Source organism: Rhinatrema bivittatum, chromosome 7 (genome assembly GCF_901001135.1).
Source record: "Rhinatrema bivittatum chromosome 7, aRhiBiv1.1, whole genome shotgun sequence".
NCBI classification, from domain to species: Eukaryota; Metazoa; Chordata; class Amphibia; order Gymnophiona; family Rhinatrematidae; genus Rhinatrema; species Rhinatrema bivittatum.
The window spans coordinates 89127948-89150509 of NC_042621.1; the positions used below are offsets into that span (position 1 = coordinate 89127948).

Genomic DNA, 22562 nt, shown 5'->3' on the forward strand with positions numbered 1-22562 from the left:
TTGATACAACATGAAGGATATCCCCGTTTCAAAAAACGGTCTGTCAAAAGCGCCGCCTGAGAGCGGAACTCTTCCGGAGTAGTGCATAATCTCCTGAGCCTAAAGAATTGGCTCACAGGTAGATTCTCCTTTAGAAATCGCGGATGAGCGCTGGAAAAATGCAGGAAGGTGTTAGAAGCTATTTCTTTCCTGTAAATGGATGTCTCAAAACCAGTGGGTTTCTTCATGATTTTAATGTCCAAAAAATTAATGACTTGAGAGTCGGTCTCTGATGTAAATCTAAGGTGGGAATTACATGTATTGAGCCAACTGATAAATGCCAAAAATTCTGAAGTAGAGCCAGTCCATAGTAGCAGTACGTCATCTATGTACCTCTTCCATATTTTGATATATTGACCAAAGGGATTGTTGTTGTATATCCATTTCTCTTCGAAGACAGCCATGTAAAGATTTGCCAAATCTGGAGCCATGGTGGCCCCCATGGCAGTCCCACAGATCTGTTGGTAATATGTGCCCTCAAAAGCGAAAAATTTTTTTGTTAGGGCTATGTCTAATAATGTAGACAAAAAACCAGAAGGAATCCTGTGAGGACGCGGTCTCTTATCAAAAAATTCTTCAGCAATAAGCAACATTTCATCTTGCGGAATGGATGTATAAAGTGCTTCAACGTCAAGGGTTGCTAATAGCAGTTGTGTGGTGTCTTCTTGAAAAGTTTCCAAAAACTGTATGATTTGTTGTGAATCTTTAATGTAAGATGGCTGGATATTAACAAAAGGTGCTAGAAAAAAGTCTATGAACCTAGATAAAGGTTCTAATAGTGAGCCTCTGCTAGAGACTATGGGTCTCCCTGGTGGGTTAGTCTTGTTTTTGTGAATTTTCGGTAGGTGGTAAAAAACCGGAACTACTGGATGTTTGTTCACTAAAAATGTGGTTTCATGGGGTGTGAGAAACCCTTGAGCAGTCCCTTGTTGAACAACCTGTGTTATAATGTCTTGAAGTTGTTTGGTTGGATCTAACGTCAGAATTTTGTAGAACTGGCTATTTGTGAGTTGACGTTGGGCTTCTGCTATGTATTTGTCGCGGTCCATGATGACCGTCTTCCCGCCTTTGTCAGCGGGTTTGATCACCAGATCGTAGTTCGATTGTAAATCCCGCAGAGCCAACAGCTCTGTTTTCATCAAATTGGAAAAAGACCGTTCAGTGGTGAATACTGATCTTAATTCACGTAAAACTGTTTGAAAAAAAGTAAAAATGATGGGATCTGCTGGTCCCGGAGGAATCCATTTCGACTTATTCCTGAGAATGGATATATCATAAGATGGTGGTACGTCTACAAAAAAGTGTTTAATGTAAAGCTTACGGGTAAATTTAAACAATGCCACCTCTAGTTGCAGAAGGTCCGCTTTAGGCGTTGGTGTAAATGTCAACCCTTTTTCTAATGTATTGATTTGTAATGTTGTCAAATGTGTGGATGAGAGATTCAAAATCAATGACTCTGTTGTGACTGGGATCGGGTTTGTCTGGTGTGACTGGATCCTCCTTTCCAACGTGCGCCTCGCGTTCGTGGAGGGCGTCGAGATCCTCTGCCTTGCGCTAAAAAACGGTCATCTCCTGAAGAATCTCTAGTTGTTGTCAATTCAACATTTGAAAGCAAATCATCTCCCGATGAATTGTCACTGCCAGACAAACCCGATCCCAGTCACAACAGAGTCATTGATTTTGAATCTCTCATCCACACATTTGACAACATTACAAATCAATACATTAGAAAAAGGGTTGACATTTACACCAACGCCTAAAGCGGACCTTCTGCAACTAGAGGTGGCATTGTTTAAATTTACCCGTAAGCTTTACATTAAACACTTTTTTGTAGACGTACCACCATCTTATGATATATCCATTCTCAGGAATAAGTCGAAATGGATTCCTCCGGGACCAGCAGATCCCATCATTTTTACTTTTTTTCAAACAGTTTTACGTGAATTAAGATCAGTATTCACCACTGAACGGTCTTTTTCCAATTTGATGAAAACAGAGCTGTTGGCTCTGCGGGATTTACAATCGAACTACGATCTGGTGATCAAACCCGCTGACAAAGGCGGGAAGACGGTCATCATGGACCGCGACAAATACATAGCAGAAGCCCAACGTCAACTCACAAATAGCCAGTTCTACAAAATTCTGACGTTAGATCCAACCAAACAACTTCAAGACATTATAACACAGGTTGTTCAACAAGGGACTGCTCAAGGGTTTCTCACACCCCATGAAACCACATTTTTAGTGAACAAACATCCAGTAGTTCCGGTTTTTTACCACCTACCGAAAATTCACAAAAACAAGACTAACCCACCAGGGAGACCCATAGTCTCTAGCAGAGGCTCACTATTAGAACCTTTATCTAGGTTCATAGACTTTTTTCTAGCACCTTTTGTTAATATCCAGCCATCTTACATTAAAGATTCACAACAAATCATACAGTTTTTGGAAACTTTTCAAGAAGACACCACACAACTGCTATTAGCAACCCTTGACGTTGAAGCACTTTATACATCCATTCCACAAGATGAAATGTTGCTTATTGCTGAAGAATTTTTTGATAAGAGACCGCGTCCTCACAGGATTCCTTCTGGTTTTTTGTCTACATTATTAGACATAGCCCTAACAAAAAATTTTTTCGCTTTTGAGGGCACATATTACCAACAGATCTGTGGGACTGCCATGGGGGCCACCATGGCTCCAGATTTGGCAAATCTTTACATGGCTGTCTTCGAAGAGAAATGGATATACAACAACAATCCCTTTGGTCAATATATCAAAATATGGAAGAGGTACATAGATGACGTACTGCTACTATGGACTGGCTCTACTTCAGAATTTTTGGCATTTATCAGTTGGCTCAATACATGTAATTCCCACCTTAGATTTACATCAGAGACCGACTCTCAAGTCATTAATTTTTTGGACATTAAAATCATGAAGAAACCCACTGGTTTTGAGACATCCATTTACAGGAAAGAAATAGCTTCTAACACCTTCCTGCATTTTTCCAGCGCTCATCCGCGATTTCTAAAGGAGAATCTACCTGTGAGCCAATTCTTTAGGCTCAGGAGATTATGCACTACTCCGGAAGAGTTCCGCTCTCAGGCGGCGCTTTTGACAGACCGTTTTTTGAAACGGGGATATCCTTCATGTTGTATCAAGCGCGCATACACACGAGCAAAATTCACTCACAGAGATTGGCTATTTTTACCAAAATCGATAGAAGAGACAGAAGTGCTCACTTGCGTTTTACCATTCTCATCAATGACTTCTGTCATGAAACGTATCATATCTCAAAATTGGCATCTATTACAGCTGTACGATGAATTTCAAGATATCCCACGTTTTGCCTTCACGAGAAATTCTAGTTTTAAGGACTTATTAGTTCATTCGGACACTAAGATCCCTCCGCCCAGGGTTCAGATAGGCGCACACACTCCATGTGGAGCATGCACTGTATGCCATGTGATGATAGACACATCTTCCCTGTACTTTTCTAAAGTTGATTTTACTTGGACTCTTAGGCAGTTTACAACTTGTCGTTCTTCAGGCCTGATATATTTAATACAATGTCCGTGCAATCTTTGGTACGTGGGAAAGACTCAACGAGCCTTGAAAACCAGGCTAATCGAACATCGATCCTGCATCACCACTGGTAAATTGACTGCCCCATTAACATCCCATTGTCTTCAACAACATCATAATTTTGATGAATTAAAATTTGTAGTATTGGAGCAATTGTCCCCCAGTTGGCGAGGAGGAGATTTTAACACGCGGTTACTACGCGCTGAACAACGCTGGATACATCGTTTAAATACAGTGGAGCCACACGGCCTGAATTCAGCATTAGAGTATCAAGTTTTTCTATAATTTAACAACAGTGACCCACTTCTAATTATTTGAATGTAACATCTTTGACCTTGCCACAATCATTCTTAATAACGTCCTCACGTTAGTTTTTCGTCTAGAGCTCTTTTTCACAGCTGTTTGAGATCCTTCAATTGACGTTCTGACGTCACAACGTGCTGAAAATCGCGGGCTTTTTAAAAGGAAGAGTTTTTCAGCGTTATTCTGTCCCGCCGAAATTTGTAGACAGGAGAGACGGAATCGTCCGGGATAAAGGTTGGCGAGTTGTGACACCTAAGCTAAGTACTCTTTAAGATACAATTCTTTTTATGTCAAGATTTCATTATTTTCTTTATACAGCATCTGTTCCAAGATATCGCAATTGACTCCTGAAGAAGCGATACCGATCGCGAAACACCGGCCGCTGTCGGGCTAATGAATTGTTTATAGGAGAACAGATAATGTTTAAACAATTTTGGACAGTATAAAAGTATCAACCACCGCACATGACGAGAGGTCCGGACGGCAAGTGGTATCACGGCCGTCGTCAGGCTTGCTGATGCGGTTTCACATAAAATTTGAAAAATTTGAAAAATTTGAAAAAGTTATTTCAGCACTTATACCAGGTGTACACTAATTGATATTAGAGTTTTCAGTCTTTTTTGGTGAATTGTTTACGGTGACAAGACTGTCTTGGGTTCTTTTGTTTGTTAACACCTTTAACATAAAACATGATATCAGATAAGGACTGTAAGGCCCATCTTGTCTTGCCAATTTCCTTTCCTCTTGCAATACCACAGACTCCACTTGATCTCTGGTTTCATTTTCACTTCCTCACAGCTAAGGATCCTCTGTGCTTATTCCAGGCTTTATCCCTCACTCCCCCACAGCTAAGGATCCTCTGTGCTTATCCCAGGCTTCACCCCTCGCCCCCCCCCCCCCCCCCCCACAGCTAAGGATCCTCTTTGCTTATCCCAGGCTTTACCCCTCGCCCCCCCACAGCTAAGGATCCTCTGTGCTTATCCCAGGCTTTACCCCTCGCCCCCCCACAGCTAAGGATCCTCTGTGCTTATCCCAGGCTTTACCCCTCACTCCCCCACAGCTAAGGATCCTCTGTGCTTATCCCAGGCTTTACCCCTCACTCCCCCACAGCTAAGGATCCTCTGTGCGTATCCCAGGCTTCACCCCTCACTCCCCCACCGCTAAGGATCCTCTGTGCTTATCCCAGGCTTTACCCCTCACTCTCCCACAGCTAAGGATCCTCTGTGCTTATTCCAGGCTTTTTCCCTCACTCTCCCACAGCTAAGGATCCTCTGTGCTTATTCCAGGCTTTTTCCCTCACTCTCCCACAGCTAAGGATCCTCTATGTTTATCCCAGGCTTTTTCCGTCGATAAGCAGGGCATTTAGCTATGCATACTGGGTGACGTCATCCGTGATGTCATGAAGGCGGAGCTTTTTCTCTAAGCTCGAAGAGCTTTGAAGTGAGCATGATTTCGGCTTCCCGCACTCCTCGAGCTTCCCCTCAGTTTTTGTTATCCGCGGCATTGCACGGACATGTGGAACTCTCTCTTTCACCCCTCAGAAGACAAAAAACTTTCAATTCAACAGGAAGAAAGAAGAAAAGATGCCTAGAAGCCCAGGATTCAAATACTGCTCATGCGGTAAGATCATGTCGGTGACCGACTGGCATAATTATTGTTATTTATGCCTTGGTCCCGATCATGATCAGGCCACATGCAGGGGGCAGAGAAAATGGAGAAGCTGAGGCACACACATGCCCCCTCTTCGGCGGATAAAAGATCAACAAAGTCCTCCCCGGGTAAGCAAAAACCCCAGTCTGAGACTTCTCGACGCGCACATTTGGCTTCGGAGAGCCGTGCAACGCAAACTGCATCGGCAACCACTCAGATTACGTCGAGTGCTGCGTCGGATATGACGCATGCGCCGTCAAAACCTGCATCGAGTCACCCTACTCTGCCTTGTACAACGCCTTCGATGCATGCGTCGACCTCATTGAAATTGTCAAAAGCCACGACAAATTATGACACATCTAATAAGGCTACAATGCATCACGACGCATCTAATTAGGCTACGATGCAGTCTACTCAAAAACATAAGAAGACTACTCATACTTCTGCAGATAAGCCAAAGACAGTCCCTGGACTGCCTGAAAAACCATGAAAATCAACATCAAAAACAAAGCATGTTACGCTGCAATCTGGAGTATCATCTTCAGCCAGATCTGCTCTGCAACACTCTGCATCCCTACACGGAGATCACCACTCTCCTTCCTCGGTATTATCCGACCTTATAATTGATGAACCGGCTGGAGGTTGGGACTCATCACCGGATATGGTTTATCAGCCTCATTGTCCCAGAAAGAGACCAAAATCTCCATTACTAAAAACACTGGTCAAGCGACTAAAAAAATCCACAAGACCACCTGACCATCCTTTCCGCCCAACGGCTGAGGAGACAATGTCTCACATCACTTCTCTATTACACATTTTTTTCCAGGGGTTACCTCCGGATCCAAATATTCTTCCATAGGATCCTCCAGATCCTGCATTGCGCATATTTCTCCTTCTTCACCTCCAAATCTACCGTCTCAGACACATTCCAATTCTCCTGTGTCATCCACACACTCGATTTCTCAAGTGCTCTCTCCCCTGTCATCTCCGGGGAGTTCAACGGGTATTCCTTCAGACCCTCCACAAGAGCAACCTCAGCCAACGTCACCTCCTGAAGATCTTACGCTAAATTTCTGGAGAAGCTAGTTTTAGCTCTTAACATAGAGACTCGAAAACTTCCAGACCCGAGATCGGAGATAATGGGAATTCTGCAAATGCTAGATGTTCCATCTGAGGCCACTGCTCTACCTCCACATCAAATTCTAGAGGGTCTGATGGATAAGGCATGGGATACTCCACTCCTTCTCACCCCGGTTTCCAAAAAACTGGATTTAAAATATAGAATGCAAAAGACATCCTACTACTCGAATGTTCAAGTCCCTCACAATTCAATAGTAGTTGAATCGGCAATGAAAACAGCCAAGAAAAACAGGTTTTACTCTAACAAGCCTCCAGGAAGAGATAATAAACTGTTAGATCTTTTTTGCAAAATCATCCATCAAAATTCAATGCTGAATTCTCGCATTAATCATCATCAGTTTTATATTATCCAATATCTATTCAACTGTACGCAAAAACTACAGCCCTTACTACACACCTCACAAGGAGATTCTTCCTTAGCTCAGCCATTCCTAGATTTGCAGAGGTGACTATAAGCTGCTCTTGGCCAAGGGCACCACCCAGCCTAACTTTTGCAGAAATGAGTCCACCTCGCAAGAATCCAGGTGACTCTCTTCCACGCTTCAGGCCCGCATTAATCAGTCATCCAGATACAGGTGAACAAAGATGCCATCCCTGCAGAAGGAAGCCTCTATTGCCACCATGACCTTAGCGAAGGTCCTGGACACAGCAGCCAGCCAGAAGATAGGGTCTGAAACTGAAAATGACTTTCCAAAATGGCAAACTGCAAGAACCGTTGATGTTCTTGGTGAAGGGAATATATAGAAATGCCTCCATCAGATCTAGAGATGGGATAATTCCCCTGATTGCTCTGCCAATTTTAAAGAGCACAGAGTTTCCATACAGAAATGAGTCACTCGCAAATTGACAAATGACTCCTTGGAGATCCAGGAGGGGCTAAAAAGACTCCTTTTGGTTTTGTTTTGGTTTTTTTGGGGGGGCGGGGGGTTTACACAAAATGGAATAGCGACCCCTATATTCTAGCAAATTACGGCCTTCAAGTTCAACAGCCTCTTAAGGAAGTTTCCACTGCCACCCCCTTCTGTAAGGAGTTACAAGGCAAGACCACAAGGCATCCAGAGGAATGTGAAGAAACTCCAGAGCATAGCCTTCTCTTAACCCTTCCAGGACCCATGGGTTTGACATGATTCGGCCTAGCTCTGATAAAAGTGAGATAGACGAAGTGATCCGCTCCCAGAGCCTGCATTCTTCTGAGGCTTCCTGTAGCAAAAGGACTGAGACTTACCAAAAAGTCGAGACCTCTGAGTACTCGGTCCCCTATAGAGACAATACCCATAACCTCTAGCCCAATGGACGCAATGCCAGTGTTGGGAAACCCAGCCGCGGGCAGCCGCAACCAGGCCCCCCTATCACTTACCCGCGGAAGTGGGGACTGCTGGCCGGCTTTTCCCTGCTCTTTATCCCCACGGCGAGGCTTCCCGGCGGCGTTCTCTCGCCACGAGGGAGACGCCGCCGAACAGGGTGGGGGACTCCACCCCTAGGCGCGTGCGCGCGCGCGGCATCACAAGTGTTCTAGTCCCAGTCCGGTGGCTTCTGTGCACCTACCAGCTCCTCCCCGGTACTCGAGCGAAGATAAGCAATGCTGAGGTTTCCTCAATCATTGCTACATAAGTTTTGCTCTCCAGCCAACACAGTTTCCATCCGATCAGGTGAAAACCACTTTGCTGGATGGAAGGGCCCTGGCCTGGGCCTCTCCGTTATCGAACGCAATGACCCACTGCTGGGGAATCTTCAACTATTTGTAAACAGTTTCAAGCAAGTATTTGACGAACCAGCTCACCAATCCACTGAGGCTGCTGAACTTCTGCATCTGCGCCAAGGCTCCCGACCACTGGCTGATTATGTGGTCAAGTTCCACACGTTGGTGGACCAAGCTGGGCTGGCTGGAGGACAGTCTCCGCAGCATTTTCTTGGAAGGACTGTCATCTCGCATTAAAGACGAGTTAGCGGCAAGGGACTGTCATCTCGCATTAAAGACAAGTTAGCGGCAAGGGACCTTCCTGATGACCTTGAAAGCCTGATTGATCTAGCAGGAAGGGTCGATCGCAGGCTCCAGCAACAGGCTCGAGAAGTTAAAATGACACTGGCTCTGGCCTTCTCTCGACCTATGTCTTCATCACTAGCCTCTCCGAGCAACCAGGGTGATGAACCTATGCAACTGGGGCGAAGTCCTCTTACCCCGGAAGAAAGGAGATGGCGACGCTCGCTAGGCCTTTGTTTATACTGCAGAAGCAAAGGTCATTTGCTAGCTCAATGCAGCGAACGGCCGGAAAACTCCAGGGCCTAGGCGTCATGGGGGAACTGTCCCTAGGCTGCATCAATTCTGCTCCTCAATGTACAGTATCAGTGACTCTTGAATATCCTGGAGGAACTTTCTCTACTCTTGCCTTTATTGACTCCGGAGCAGGAGGGAATTTTATCCTGGCAGAGCTGGTCCAACAATTGTAACTCTCTGTGCTTCCCGCAAACCTCCATTACGAATTGCATCAATTCAGGGCACTTTACTCCCAGGGTGCGTCTCAGCTACCACAACACCCTTGACTCTTCGCACTGGAGTGCTCCACTCAGAAGAGATCTCCTTTCTGGTCTTGGAGAAATCCATTCATCCTATCGTGCTTGGTCTACCCTGGCTTCAAAAGCACTCTCCACTAATTAACTGGGAGACCCATCAAATCACAGCATAGAGTCCTACTTGTTTCTCGAACTGTATACTCACTTTGCCACAACCCAGCTTGTCTCTAGCCACCACAACAGTATCTCTGCCAATGCCTTACATGGAATTTGCTGATGTCTTTTCCAAAGAACAAGCGGAGATACTCCCCGAGCACTGGTCCTTCGACTGTGCTATAGAGCTACTGCCGGGAACGACGCCCCCCCCCCCCCCCCCCCCCGGGGATACATGTACCCGCTATCACTCCCAGAGACACAAGCCATGACACAGTACATCAAGGAAAACCCGGACAGAGGATTTATCCGGCCTTCAACGTCCCCAGCTGGAGCTGGGTTCTTTTTCGTCACTAAAAAAGACGGAACCCTCAGACCCTGCATCGACTACCGAGGGCTTAATGCCATTACACCATTCATTCCGGAGCTCCTGGATCGAATGTAGGGAGCTAAGCTCTTTACTAAGCTGGACTTAAGGGGAGCATATAACCTAGTACTAATCAAAGCCGGCGACGAATGGAAAACCGCCTTCAACACGCAGAATGGGCATTACGAATACCTAGTAATGCCCTTTGGGTATGTAATGCCTCAGAGGTTTTTCAAAACCTCATGAATGAAGTACTTAGAGACATGCTCCAGTCCTCAGTAATTGTGTACCTGGATGATGTACTCATATATTCCAAGGACCTCTCCACTCATAGGCAAGACGTACGTAAGGTACTAAAACGTCTCTGAGAGAATCGCCTTTTTGCTAAATCTGAGAAATGTGTATTTGAACAAGAATCCCTGCCGTTTCTAGGGTACATAGTATCCTCAACTGGATTTCACATGGACTCCGAGAAGGTCTCTGCTATCCAAGACTGGCCACAGCCAACTGGAATTAAGGCTCTGCAATGCTTCCTCGGCTTTGCAAACTTTTATTGCCATTTTATATCTCATAACTCTTCTATGGTAGCACCACTTACTGCCTTAACAAGAAAGGGAGCTAATGCCAGGGACTGGTCACCAGAGGCTATCCAAGCCTTTGAAGGGTTGAAGCAAGCCTTTCTTCTCAACGCGTGCCTCCGACATCCCGATCCTTCACGACTCTTCATAGTGGAGGTAGACGCCTCCGACTTAGCGGAGGGTGCAGTCCTTAGTCAATTTTCCAATAAGAGCACTCTCCTTCCTTGCTCCTACTTCTCATGAAAGTTCTCCCCTGCGGAGAGGAATTATGGCATAGGAGATGAGGAGCTCTTAGCCATTAAAATGGCTTTCGAGGAATGGCGACAGTGGCTGGAGAGAGCTCAACACTCCATAGTGGTATACACCGACCACAAAAATTTGGAATATCTGTGTAAAGCTCAACGCCTGAATCCTTGACAAGCACGCTGGTCGCTGTTTTTCAGCCGCTTTAATTTCACACTCCGATATCGTCCGGCATCCAAGAATATTACAGTGGATGCTCTCTCCCGGACCACAGAGCTCGAAGATGCACCGACAATCCCACAATTTATTCTAGACCCAGCTAAGGTCCTGTTGTTCGCTACTGACCTCGTTCCTGCAGGCAAGACAGTCATTCCTCTGCGCCATCGCAGGAGAGTGCTAGCGTGGGCACGTGATTCCTTAACAGCTGGACACCCAGGAAAAGCCAGAACACTAGAACTCATTACTCGCCATTATTGGTGGCCACAAGCCTCCCAAGACGGTCAGGCCTACGTCAGTTCTTGCCCCACGTGCGCCCAGCGCAAACCATTACCGGTCGTCCCTGGGGTCTATTACAGCCCCTGCCCGTTCCGATGGAGCCATGGACCCATATTTCCACTGACTTTCTAGTAGATTTGCCACTATCAGAGGGAAAGAGGGTCATTTGGGTCACAGTGGCTAGGTCCTCTAAGATGGCACACTTCGTGCCTCTCTCCAAGCTTCCTACGGCACCAGAACTTGGTAACCTCTTCACGCAACATATTTTTCGCTTGCATGGCCTCCCACAGCACATTGCCTCAGACAGAGGACCACAGTTCACTGCAAAGTATTGGAGAGCACTCTGCAAAATGTTTGGGGTTCGCCTAGACTTTACTTTAGCCTTCCACCCACAAGGCAATGGCCAAGCTGAGCGAAACAACCGCTCCTTGAAGACGTTCCTTCGTATCTTTGTAAGTGAAAGACAAAATGACTAGGAAGCCCTGTTACCATGGGCTGAATTTTCTTACAATCATCACGTACATTCCGCAACCAAGGCTTCACCTTTTCAAGTGGAGTTTGGAAAGCAACCTAAACCACCCTTGCCTGTTCCATTGACTGTACCATCACCGGCAATCCAGCTTTATGCCTGACAACTCCATTCCCTCTGGGAGTCCACGCAAAGCAACTTACTACAAGCGGCGTAGGTTGCTAAAAAGGATACTGACAGACGTCATCGCAAGGCTCCACTCTTTAACCCCGGGGAGCGGGTTTAGCTAAGTACACGCCACATCCATCTTTGCATCCCATCTATGCGTTTAGCTCCTAAGTACATTAGGCCTTTTGTGATCGCTGACAGATTGGGTCCAGTAACTTACCATCTACATCTACCTGCTAGTCTGCTAATACACAATGTTTTCCACTTCTCGCTGCTTAAACCAGTGATTCTTTCACGTTTTCACCGTCTTACACCAAAGACTCCAGAGGTGGTCCCTGACGAAGAGACTATCTATCAAGTGCATGAGGTCCTTGACATTCAGTTCTATCATCGCAGATGGGTGATCTTGTGGGAAGGGTTCGGACCCGAGGAAAACACCTGGGAACCTGCCTCCAACATTCTTGATAAGTCACTACTACTCTAATTTCACCATCCCACTAAGCCTAGACCCCCGGGAAGGGGGTGTAGAGGGGGGCTATTGTTGGGAAACACAGCTGCGGGCAGCTGCGACCGGGCCTCCCATCACTTACCCGGGGAAGCGGAGACTGCTGGCCGGCTCTTCCGTGCTCTTTCTCCCCGTGGCGAGGCTTCCCGGTGGCGTTCTCTCGCCACGAGGGAGACGCCGGGGAACAGGGTGGGGGACTCCACCCCTAGGCACGCGCGGCATCACTCAATTTAAAGGAGCCGTGGCGGGAAACCTTGGCCCGGTCCCCAACAAGACATCAGCACCTCTGGCCTATATATAGGCCACTGAAGCCCTTCCTGCCTTGCCTTTGCAACAGGTCTGACTCTCACGAGTAGCTAGTTGCAGCTTCATTCATCCTGCACTCCTGTGTTCCAGTTCCTGCTCCGCTCCTGTGTTCCAATTCCTATTCCGCTCCTTATTCCAGTTTCTGCTCAGCTTGATTCTCTGGCTCTCGACTTCGGCTTGTCTCCTGATTCTACTGGTCCGCTGCCCATCCTGATGCTTGGCTTGTCTCCGGTCTCTGCCAGCCTGCTGCCTGCCCAGACTCCTGTTCCATTTCCACGTTTTGCTTCTCTGCTGCCTGCCACGACCTCTGGACTGTCTTCATTACCTCTTCTGCGCTGCCTGCCCTGACTCGGACTTCTCTCAGGATTCCTCTTTTCCTGACTCAGTTCTGCCTCCCAGCTACAGGCCTTCCTTCAGCAGATTCTCCACTAACCATTAGCCGGCCCAAGGGTCCTCGTTTCCAACAGCCAGATTCTTATCCTCTGGCAAACGAAGGACCTGGGATTCCCTTCATCTATGAACCATGTGCCACTTTCACACACAAAAAACCCCCAAAAAACAGACTTAACTTCACTTCATGATTTCCCCACACCTTATTGAGAGTTTGATCTTTCCCCTGTAGATCACTACCAAACATACTGGGGTAGATTTTAAAAGAAGCACGCGCGCACATGTACGCCTGATTTTAGAACATGCGCGCGCATGTTATAAAATTGGGGGTTGGCGCGCGCAAGGGGGTGCACAATTGTGCACCTTGCGCACGCAGAGCTGCGCTACCTCCCCCCGTTCCCTACCCCTCCTTCTCCACCCTTTCCACCCGACCTTTTCCTTTGCTTTTTTTTTTTTTTTTTATCTCCAAACTTACTTCAGCCCTGGGGCTGAAGTAAGTTGCGCGCGCCGACCAACTACCGGCGGGCGATCCCCGGCACAGTGGCAAATATGGCCGCTGTGCAGGGACCCTGATCCCGCCCCCGCCTCCTCCCTTTTTTGCAAGCCCCAGGACTTACACGCGTCACGAGGCTTTATGCGCATCGCTGGGCCTTTTTAAAATCCGGCCCATAGTGAATTCACTAATACATTTAAAGGACGCTAATTAGACATATTCCTACTCCCATAGCAACCTAAAACTTAACTAGGAACTGAACAAATTTGAGATGAAGGCAGCAGTCCAGCAGCAAGAGGGGGGCTTCCCAGTCTTTTGCATCGAGTGTCACATGTATGATTTTTTACCCGCTGGTGAGAAACTGTACATGTGCATGCGATGCAAAGAGCTCCTGGCTCTCAGAGAACGAGACCGATCTCTGGAGGCGAGAGTGGCAGACCTGGAGGAGCTCAGGAAGACAGAGAGGTATATAGATGAGACCTTCAGGGACATAGTAGACAAGTCCCAACTTCAGACTGGCAGCCCTGGTGCTGCCTTGGAGGAAGAAGGTCTCGTGATCGGAGAGCATCAACCTGGTGCAGCAGGAAAAGATCCTGTAGCAAGGACCTGCTCTCCAAGTGGTGCATTGTCCTTTCGCACTGAGGATGTGTCTCCAAGGCCTACTGCCCAGGAGGGAAGGGTTAGGTCGGCTGTCATAGTTGGTGATTCAATTATTAGGAATGTAGACAGCTGGGTGACTGGTGGGCGTGAGGATCACCTGGTAACATGCCTATCTGTGCGAAGGTGGCGGATCTCCCGCGTCACCTAGATAGGATTTTAGACAGTGCTGGGGAGGAGTCAGCTGTTGTGGTACATGTGGGCACCAACGACATAGGAAAATGTGGGAGGGAGATTCTAGAAGCCAAATTTAGGCTCTAAGATAGAAATCTTAAATCCAGAACCTCCAGGGTAGCATTCTCTGAATTTCTCCATGGTTCGGAGGGAGGTATCTTCAAAGGATACTAATGATGCATTCGAATTAGAGCATCCCAACAGTGAGGTTCCAATAATAAGAAAATCAGTCCAAGTGCCTGTAATTAAACACTCACCTGAGCTAGAAAATTCTAACTTACCCCTATCAAGTAAAAAGCAGAATGAAAATACAAACTAAAAACAAAGTTTGAAATGTTTGTATGCTAATGCCAGAAGTCTAGAAGTAAGATGGGAGAATTAGAATGTATAGCAGTGAATGATGAGATAGACTTAATTGGTATCTCAGAGATGGTGGAAGGAGGATAACCAATGGGACAGTGCTATACCGGAGTACAAATTATATCTCAATGACAGAGAGGAGGTGGTGTGGCTTCAAATACATCAACTTCAAATACATCAACTTCAAATACAAATACATCAACTTCAGATGTATTTGAAGTTATGATTTCTCCAAAACCTTCTAAATCCGAAACAAAAAGAAAACCCCTAAAGCATTAACAGTTCCCTACCCCACCCCGCCTCCCCCATGCGCTTCATCCCCCACCCCCGCGCTACCCCCCACTTTGTCGTCTCTTGTATATAATTAATTTATGTCCAACCTGGTTAACCACATGTAATCTCATTTAATAACTGTGGCGCCCGTTGGCTCTACAGTAAAGTTGTCACCTTTTAACTTCCTATCCTTCCTCCTTCTATCATTGTAATTTCCTTTCTCAGTTGTCTGTAAACCGACATGATGTTTTTTTTTACGAATGCCGGTATATAAAAGTTATAAATAAATAAATAAAATAAATAGTGAAGAGAGAAAGTAAGGCTCAATGATTATCCACTAAGATTTACTCCTCTCACCTGGAAACTCTCCCCCTTCCGGACACTGTCCAGCAAAGCTTAGAGCTGAGCCTTTTTAATTCATAAATGTTCAGTGTTCTGGAATGGTTTGGACATAAACAAAAGGAAGCTGAAAACAATCCATGCATGGTGGCCCACAATTAAACACCAGCTCTTCTCTCACTAAAGCTTTAATAACAGCAGGGGCTTAGATGCAAGAAGACAGGCACGTGCAGCAAATCTTGGCGGCAGGGTTCAAATGATATACAATTACATTTCATTAAAAGCAAAATACTCCTACACATCGAAAGTGTTCAAAGGTCAGCCTAGAATATCAGTTCAAAACAAACAGAGCCGGCCTCCTGCAGGACTATATTCAAAACTTCCAGCCACTGAACTACAGATACACTTTGGATTTACGTCATTATAATGTACATTTGATGAGATTTTTCCAAAGCAAAAATGAATCCGTCTGGTTTAGGCCAGCATGAAATTTGAAAATAATTATAAGTTGCCCATGCCCCAGTGTGATGTGTTTAGTCTCAGTCTAACTGCAGTTCACATCATGTGCCGGAAGGCAATTTACTTCCAAGGGAAAACAAATCTACACTTAGAAAATACAAAGCTCCTGAAGTCATTCATTTATTTAGAATGCAAAGATATTTTTCTTAGGCAAAGGTTGGGATTTTTGAGAATCTGGTAATACTGTTGATCACTGTGACAGTAGGGAATGAACAGAAAGAGTCAGAGTCAGGCAGAATGTTGGCAAAAAACAGGAAAGCTTCTGTCAACGGGTATCACTGCTAACCTCCATTATAACTGCTATTTCAGTCTCCGGCACTGCATAGCTTTGAAATGGTTTTGTAATTAAGGTAATTACAAGAACTAGACTGAGACCTGCAATCTTCTTGCTTGGAATCGATACTGGGATTTTGACGCACATTTTTTGATGAATAGGTCAACGATCGAAGCGTTCTAACATCCCCAACCCCACTGCATACAGTATTGTTTGGTTTTGCAAGTTCACGTGGCTTCTTCTTACCATCGTACTTTATTCCATGTCTGCGTGGCACCCAGTGGAGATCCAGCCACCATTGGAACTTGGATGGGACTTTGCTGTTTGTTCATAACAAGGTCAAGTTTTTCTTCCAGTGATTTGCAGGTGGCCTCCAGAGCCTGGAGTTTTGCCTCAATGCTGTCTAATCGTAGGCATATCGTCTGGTTAATGGAAAACAGGAACGACTAGAAGGAAATAACAGGGTTTTTAAAAAATATATATAGTGCATACCACTTAATGAAGAGTCTTGTCTGTACCCAGTTTTCACCCCTGTCTTTCAGTAGTGCACCATGTATTTATATCTGTGCTTTGTTTAAAGGGACACAGGAAAACTTCTTTTTATGGAAGTTGGTCCTCATCCTGGAGACATAAAAGAATGTAGCAGCCCCATGCAGGAAAAAGAAAAATGTGAAAAGCAACTTTTAAAGTTTGTGGGATGCAGTTATCAGCCAGGAGTTCTATACTCAAGGCACTGATATAATAGGGATGTGATCAATGCAAGATTTGTAAAAATTCAATGCACAGGGATGAAGTTTAACGTCCCCTGGATGCTTTAAAGACAATTTAGATTTAATGCGCTTTGCACACACATCATTCTTCTGTGATGCTGCTATGACTGTATTTTTGTTATTTAAAGTTGTAGAAAAAAAATAAACACATTATGTGATTTATTTGTCGATAAATTACAATCTCTTATAGTGGCAAATTGATGTGATGTAAAGTTTAAAACAAGGATTAATGCTAATACAAAGTTCATCTAAAAAAAGCAAACCTTAATTGTGCAGTAATAATGTAAACTTAGGATAATAAAATAAACATCATACACTATAAAATAAATAAAAACAAAAATCAAAATGTCAAACCTAATACAACATAAAAACCGTCAATGATATTGTACAGGCAATAAAATGCTGATTTCATAAAGTCGATCAACCAAAAGTTGGTGATTGACTGTATCAAAAGCAACGCTCATATCAAGACTGATAAGTAACACATTGTGTATCTTATCTAGATGGTAACCGATTTCTGTTGTGAGAGCTGTGAGTGCTGTCTTTGTACTGTAGCCTCTTCTATAGCCAGACTGCTTGGGATGTAATAATAGTATTTTCTCTAAGAATCATCTTGTTGGTGAAAAATAGTAGTGACTCAACTATTTGCAGAAAACGTAAACTTAAAAGTTCTTTCAGAATTTTCCAGATTCTCTTTCATTCATCAAAATACGACTATGTGCAGAAGGTATGTGCTCTGTGGTTGCTCATCTGCCTAGTTCAGGAGAGCTCATAGTATTCTGCTCCTTTTCTTTATTGGAGAATGGAGACTGAAAAGTCTATGGCCACTTTTCAGACATTTTTCTCAATATTTCATTGGAAAAAAATGATTTTCTAATATGCTGTTCTTTATAAAATTATACATCTTTGATCACTGGGGAAACTGGTACATATTATGGTTCCTTGTGATGGATTGTAGTAATGATACTTTTAAACAATGAAGCATGTATGGGCTATTCCCATTAAAAAAAATTCACAATGCTCCAGGACGCTACTTTTTTTTTGAGCATGCATCGGTTCGATATCCTCTGAAATACTTTGCACTTCTGTCTTCCTCTCACCAGCAGAGTCAGTTTCCTCTGAGCTTTAATTGTACATCACGCTTCTGGTTGGTAAGAGCTGAAAAACTTCCACCTCAATATTCTTTCAAGAGCCCTCAACATCACCAGGTTCACAAGCAAACCCAGCCAGATCTTTCCCAAATCATTTACTTTCACTTCTGTGTATGAGCTGTAAGAAAAGTAGAGCTGTACTACCATTTCCAAACGTCTATACCTAACATTAACAATGTGTCTTTCATTAACTTCAAATAATAACCCAGGATTGAGCTAAACCTTCGTCTTTCGGACAGGTACATACAAAACGTAAAAGTATAAACAGACTTCAGAGATCAGTGGAACTTGATATTCTCTCACACAGAAATGTATTCTAATCCTGAAAAAGGTTGAGTTATAGTTGCATTTACACTAAATCTTATCTTATTATCGAATTATCAGGTTAAATGAAATATACATTAAAAGATCAGTAAAATCACTGCCTATGTGCTGACAGTGCTGAAAACATACAACGAACTCTGACAAGTCTTGCTGCAAGAGAGAGCAAGAGTGCCATCTAGTGCCCCATGTGCACAACACAAACCACAGGTCCAGCAAAGCCACCCGCTAGTAAGCTGCTGAGGATGAAAACAGCTGTGGCAGAAAACAATTTGGCTTCTGTCGCTGCTGCTGCACTTTGTGTACAACTGAACTTCTAAAAGAGAAGGGGCTGCTTGCATCATTCCTCCGCTATAAGAGGTATCGTCAGTCTCCTAGCGAGCACCACCCATCATGAAGATGGGTAAAAGTAAAGGTTAGCTTTAGGTCGTCTATTTACACGCCTGAATTTGTGAAATTCAACCAAAGCAGATTAGCTTCACCACCCAGAGACCAAAATGTCAGGAATGACATCAAAGTTTAATAAATATTCTGGTGTTTTATTAGCAATTACATAACGTAGGAGTCTGAGATCAAAATAAAAAGACTAAAGTACTTTGTGACCACCAAATATGCATCTACATCTGAGTTCAAAAAGTAATTACTATCTGCAATGTAGCAGCTCCCAATCCCATACTCTTTTTCCTCCCTCAATAACTTGTGTTAAACTTTCACTGTATCCCTGTACTGACTCAGGTTTACTCTGTGCAGCACTACATATATGGGTAGCATTATGAAAAACATAAAACAAAACAAAAAAAGTAGAATAATAATACAGCAAAAACAAAACAGTAAAAGCAGCAACTATTCAGAAGCACCAAGTGGGTAACTGGAAACGAATCAGGAGAGGAATGGTAACGGGGAGAGAAAGGGAAACTACTAGAGCAAAGGTGTTCTACACATCAGTACACGAAGGAACAAAACAGCAATAAGCTAAACCTTAATGAATGGATCCTGGCAGTTTATTTCTATTCGCTGTCGTTTCAGAGCTGGCCCCACATCGTCTTCTGTTACTTCATGATTCTCCAATATAACTGCAAAGGGAAAAAAAAAATCATGAAAATCCCGCAAAGGTCCGTTTGAGAAATCTAGCACAGAAGCTCAAGGCTACTAAGTTTTCACACAGCTTGTGGGAAGACAAACGTGACACAAGCTGCTCATGTTCTCAGCTATGAGGAAATTCTTACAACCATATGAAAGGAAGTATTCAGAGCCATGATTCCAATTAGGACACTGTGACAGAGCAAGTACCTGAGTTAGCAGTGATTTCCTCTGAACCATATAATCAAGGTTCTGGTAGGGAAACCAAGGCACCAAGGAGGAAGATTGAAAGGGAAATGATGATTCAGGCAGCCATACCCAACTGTCCCCTAGAAAAGCCAAAGGGGAAGGACCTCTGCAGAGCAGCTATGCCAAACTCAGGTAAGGCAGTTTTAATTAATAAAAAGGGGATCTTTCCTGGCCTAAAAATCCCTCTTAGTGTAACTGTGTCTTGTATAGAACTTGAATGGGTGCTCCCTCTCTCTCTCTCTGGGACAGCTTGAGCTCCGCAGGGCTCCTGAAGCTATTTTAGTAAACAAAAACAAAAAAAACTCAGACACCTGTGCTATTTTGTAACAGCCCAGCCCTAGTATCCAAGGAAAGGACTGTACTGGATCTGTTCAAACCTCTGGATACTGTTTCTGCATTATTTCAAGGAAAAGGGCTGTACTGGAGATACACAGCTCTTCAACGCCTGTAAAGCATATACAGTACTGAGAAAAAGTTTGTGAATCCCCTAGGATGGTCTGTATCTTGACACAATTTATTCTCAAAACATTATTACAGCCTAAGCTAAACCCAGAAAAGAGAGAAAGACAATCCCATTGAATACATTCCTGAAACAAAAAGGAAATAATATGATTATTTATTCAGCAAGAAGAATCCTTGTCTGAAAAGGAATGTGAACTTTTCATTTAGTAACTGGTGGCACCTCCTTCAGCCTCTCACACTGACCTAGGGAAAGTTTGGCGCATTCATCCATACAGCACCATTACCACTCTGTGACAATTGAGGGCTTCCTTGCATAAACACAGGTCATTTCAGGACTTGTCACAACATTTCAATAGACCTTCGGTCAGGACTCTGACTTGGCCAATCCATAACACAAAATCTTTTCTTCCTCTGCCATTCTGTAATAGATTTACTTAAATATTCAAGGTCATTATCTTCCGTTCACAGATGGATGGCCTGACCTTCTCCTCTAGAATTTTCTGATATAAAGCAGAATCCATGCTTCAATCAAAGACGGCAAGCCTGATGTAGCAAAGAAGGCCCCCCCCCCCCCCCCACCATGTTCCCTGTACGTACCCGGATCAGTCCAGACAGTGGGTTATGTCCCCCTTCCAGCAGATGGAATAAGAGAAAAACTCGAAAGGCGCCCCCTATATAAGCAGGTGCACCTTCTGCGTCCCTCCAGTATTCCTCTGACTCCAGCAGACTGAGAGTGGTATAACCTGCGGTTCCCCCTCTTCTGTTTACTACAAGATAGAACATTAGTTTTCTATTTCTCTTTGGCTTTGTTTTTTTCTCCGGATGGATCAGGTTTAATACAAAAAAAAAAAAGTGTAAGCATTTTTAGGAGTTCTCAGTGCCTCGGCACAAAGAAACTTGCAGGCAGAACTGTCCTCATATTTAACCTTGTATTGTGTTCAGGGTAAGTTCTGTCTTCTATTTCTTCACAGATTTTATTGTTTTCTCATTCTTTGGGGTGATAGTTAGTGGTCCAACCACTCCCCCTTTCTCCAACGACACGCTGCCCTGAGAAGCCGTTCTTTCCTTGGGACAGCACTAGCAGAGAGGTGTCATTCCTCTGCTCAAAAAAAATATAGATATATATATATATTGGAGAAATTACTTACCTGATAATTTCGTTTTCCTTAGTGTAGACAGATGGACTCAGGACCAATGGGTATTGTGTACTCCTGATAGCAGATGGGAGACGGAGTCAGATTTCAATCTGATGTCAGCCCTAGTACATATACCCCCTGCAGGAAGTGCAGCTCTTCAGTATTCTCCTCGAAAAGCATTGTGGATATATGCATGACTGAATAATTTGAATAACTTGATTAACTTTATAACTTGTATAACTTGATTAACTTTATAACTTGGTTAACTTAATTAATTGAACCGGTTGAATTGGCTATAACTGGAGACTGCCAGTGCCCTCAACCGAGAAACGTCGACACCCAGTAGGATGGGTGTCCTAGATGAAGGAAAGTATGGCTTACCCATGAATCACTCGCTCCCAGGGATGTCCCCCGAGAAATCCATGCGTAACAGCAGCTATGGGTGGGATGCTGAGTCCATCTGTCTACACTAAGGAAAACGAAATTATCAGGTAAGTAATTTCTCCATTTCCTAGCGTGTAGCAGATGGATTCAGGAAAAATGGGATGTATAAAAGCTACTCCCGAATCGGGTGGGAGGCTGCCCGTGACCCACTTAGTACTGCCCTTGCAAATGCTGTGTCCTCCCGAGCCTGAACATCCAGGCAGTAAAACCTGGAGAAGGTGTGTTTGGAGGACCATGTCGCCGCCCTGCAGATCTCGGCGGGTGACAGCATCTTGGTTTCCACCCAGGACACTGCCTGGGCTCTAGTGGAATGGGCCTTGACTTGTAAAGGTGGTGGCTTGCCTGCTTCTACGTAGGCCGCCTTGATGACTTCTTTGATCCAGTGGGGCTATGGTCGCTTGCAGGGCCGCTTCCCCTTGCTTCTTACCGCTGTGAAGGACGAATAGATGGTCTGTCTTTCGTATGGATTCCGACCTTGAGATGGCATAGACTTCGAGCCTCTTCCGAATTCTTATGCTCATCTGGCGATGGTAGCGAGATGGTTTGGTTGAGATGGAAGTGAGACACCACTTTGGGGAGGAACGACGGAACTGTGCATAACTGGATGGTTCCCGGGGTGAGTCTGAGAAATGGCTCTCGGCAGGTCAGTGCTTGTAGCTCGGATATACGACGGGCCGAACAGACTGCCAGCAGGAAGGCTGTCTTCAGTGTTAATAGTCGTAGTCGGAGAGATAGGCCGCGGAGAGGTCTGAAGGAGGTTCCTGCTAGGAAATCTAGGACCAGGTTGAGGTTCCAAAGGGGCACCGGCCACTTCAGGGGTGGTCGGATCTGCTTGACTCCTTTCAGAAAGCGGGAGACATCCGGTTGAGAGGCTATGCTGCCGCTCTTGCTCTTGGTTCCGTAGCATGACAATGCAGCCACCTGTACCTTGATGGAGTTGAGAGACAATCCATTC

The 22562-nt window shown here is 44.8% G+C and overlaps 1 protein-coding gene across 4 annotated transcripts in view; it reads right to left on the reverse strand.

Annotated features, from left to right (window-relative positions):
• The window catches only part of BANP (BTG3 associated nuclear protein), a 755155-nt gene that overhangs the window by 656017 nt on the left and 76576 nt on the right, over positions 1-22562 (reverse strand). For all 4 annotated transcript variants that reach the window (XR_003857728.1, XM_029608652.1, XM_029608651.1 and 1 more), the window contains exons 3-4: positions 19215-19309; positions 16241-16440 (exon numbers count right to left, since the gene is read on the reverse strand). Coding sequence is in view for 3 of the 4 variants with exons in the window: in XM_029608652.1 (XP_029464512.1) it covers positions 16241-16440; positions 19215-19309 (295 nt within the window). In the remaining variant the exon portion in view is untranslated. The remainder of the gene's footprint in view (positions 1-16240; positions 16441-19214; positions 19310-22562) is intronic.